The 2721-nt window shown below is 42.9% G+C and overlaps 1 protein-coding gene across 1 annotated transcript in view; it reads left to right on the plus strand.

The window, feature by feature from the left end:
- Dennd5a (DENN domain containing 5A) overlaps window positions 1-2721 on the plus strand; it is a gene marked incomplete at its 5' end in the record, with an annotated part of 93359 nt that overhangs the window by 82881 nt on the left and 7757 nt on the right. Inside the window, one exon of the mRNA XM_010615382.1 lies at window positions 2701-2714. Within this exon, the coding sequence (XP_010613684.1) occupies window positions 2701-2714 (14 nt within the window). The remainder of the gene's footprint in view (window positions 1-2700; window positions 2715-2721) is intronic.

Genomic DNA, 2721 nt, shown 5'->3' on the forward strand with positions numbered 1-2721 from the left:
TGGCTTTTTGAGACAGGATCTCACTATGTAGTTGAGACTAACCTGGAACTCACTATGTAGCCCAGGCTGGTCTCAAACTCACAGCGATCCTCCTGCCTCAGCCTCCCGAGTGCTGGGATTACAGGTGTGCACCACCACACCTGGCTGGAGAATATATCTTGACAGAATGTTCCTTAGTGTCTGGGACTTGCTGTTAGCTCCTAAGACTTTCTGCAGCTTGGGGGCCAGATACTCATGGGACTCATGAACTACATATTATAAAGGAACAAGTTAGGTAGCTCCTGTTATTGGGAGCCCAAACCTTGACCTTTCTGCAGTGACTAGTACATGTAGTGTCCCCTTTATCTTGAAACTGACATTGTATGGCTGCCATGACCTGTTCCCATCCTGTTCCTTTTGTTTTCTTACTCTTTTGGGATGTTGGCTTTCATAGACCACTCCATGTTCTGCATGGGTGCCTTTTCTTTGGCTCTTTTCCCTACCCCCCTGTGATCTTACCCATTCTCATGACTCTTGTCATCTCTTAGCAGATGACTCCTGTTTCTGAAGCTTCCAGCTGTGACGATTCTTCTGAGCTGTAGTCCTGCATTTATTTCCACTTCAATGTCTTAGCTGTAGCTCAGAGAGAACAAAAGCAAGTTCCATAGTGTATTGACCATAACTGCCTCTCTCTCCAGTTTTGTTAATGCCATGAGTGTTCTCTCTAGACATCCTCCCTCCACTCCTCACCTACATTGCAAGTTTGGAGTCAATTTTGACTTTTTGCTTTGTTTTACTTCTTATATACAGATTTTCAGTCCTTAGCTTCTGCCTCACATCATTTCATTTTTTCTTTTTTCTGCACTGCTTTATTTATTTTGGTACCAGGGATTGAAGTGCCTTACAAGGCAGGTGGTGGTTTAAAGTGCATTTTAATTCACCTAACCTGCTGAACATCCCAGCCTAACAGCATGACACATGGAAGTAAGGTTGTGTTCTCTTGCTGCGGTGGTGACAGCATGGCTAATTCTAAGCTCTGGCTGGCTGCTCCTCTCCTGCATCATGAGAGGCACTGCCTTATTTTAGTCTTTATTCCTTTTTCACTCTTCACCTGCACTAACTTTAAATTTCCTAGAATGGGTCTTGGCTTTCCTTGTATTTCCAAGCAGGGCTTTCTCTTTACTTCTAGGCAAGGTAGATTTCAAAACTTGTTAACAGAGCAAATTGTAGTCTTTACTTCATTTGATGCTAGTCTAACTTTTCCATTTTATTGCTAACTGAATATTTCCCTGAACCCTCAATCCTAGCCGAACTGATTTCCACACTGGTCCTTCATTCTGTAAATGCCACTCTAAATTTCTGCTATCCTTCAGACCCCTCTTACTCTAAAACACCTTCTAGGACTATTAAAGCTCATGGTTTTTAAATTCCCAGAAAGAGCCTATCATTTAGCAACTCATTATGGACAGTCTTATACCATGATCTTTACCCAGTTTATTCACTTAGACTGTCATTTGAAGCCAAGCGCTTCCCTCTTGAGCATCTGCACTTATTAAGGCCCTGGTTAGTAAATTACCTATTGAATGTACCTTATGATCCTGTTAAGGTAGACCCTCATAGATCTCCTATAGATCTCCTGACTCCTGTTCTCTGGTCATCGTGACTGCAGTCTGTTTATAATCAGGACAGTTCTCTCTCTCTCTCTCTCTCTCTCTCTCTCTCTCTCTCTCTCTCTCTCTGTGTTGTATTATCTCTGTGTTATTTCTTTTTCTTTTTTGGTACCGGGGATTGAACTTGGGTCCTTGCGCTTGCAAAACACGCCACTGAGCTAAATCCCCGGCCCATCAGCTGTATTTCTTTTTGATGAGGTCCTGCATTTTTGGCTGTCAGTGTCTTCTTTATTTGGGGAAGATATCAGTGCCGTACAGTTGCAGAAGGCCTAGACTATCAGGGAGAGGGGTTGCTCTTTGAAGAATGTGCAGTAGAGATGAAAGGAGAAAGCTTGAAGGATATGATCTACACAGCTTTTCCTGGACCTGTGATCTAGGTCACAGGCATAAGCAGAAGCCTGCAAGTCATTGCCTCAAAAACTGCCTGGACTTTTCATCCACACTGAGAGTAGTGTTTGTGACTTGTGGCTCTCGGGTCTGCTGAGGGTTTGAGAATAGGCCTGGTAACAAATAGTGACCACAGACCCCTTGCCATTGCTACTGACATTTGGTGCATTGTGACAGCCTAACTGTACCATCCATGATGGAATTTCACCTGAGCCCTCAGTTTAGGAAAAGAGTTTCTGTGATCTGTTGTACTTTATGTCACATTTTACATTATAGTAGAGTCAGCCTTGGGCACAGTCAGTCTGATTTTTTTTTCCTGTCTGGGCTTTGCATGTTCCTGCAGGCTTGAATCACTGTTTGCACATGCATGAGTATCCCTCTGGTACAGACATATCTAATCATTTTTATTGGTATTTTTACTAATAAAATTAATAAAGAGCTGCCTAATGGGATAGTCATGCATGTTCCACTGGTAGTTCAAGCTACCCAGTAGCAAGACATATGAATTATGGTCCCATTGTGAATGCATTAAGCTGCTTTCTCTCTGTCCCAGAATGACCACGAGGAACTTGACACTTGACATCTTTTGCTTCTAGAACTGGGTAATTGTAGCTTCTCTCCCCTCATTTTGGCTGAGGACTGATGTGTGCTTCCTTTCCTACAGAAAGTTGTATAAGCGCGATAT

The sequence above is a fragment of the Fukomys damarensis genome, unplaced genomic scaffold (genome assembly GCF_012274545.1).
Source record: "Fukomys damarensis isolate Sample0158 unplaced genomic scaffold, DMR_v1.0_HiC HiC_scaffold_16, whole genome shotgun sequence".
Classification (NCBI taxonomy): domain Eukaryota; kingdom Metazoa; phylum Chordata; class Mammalia; order Rodentia; family Bathyergidae; genus Fukomys; species Fukomys damarensis.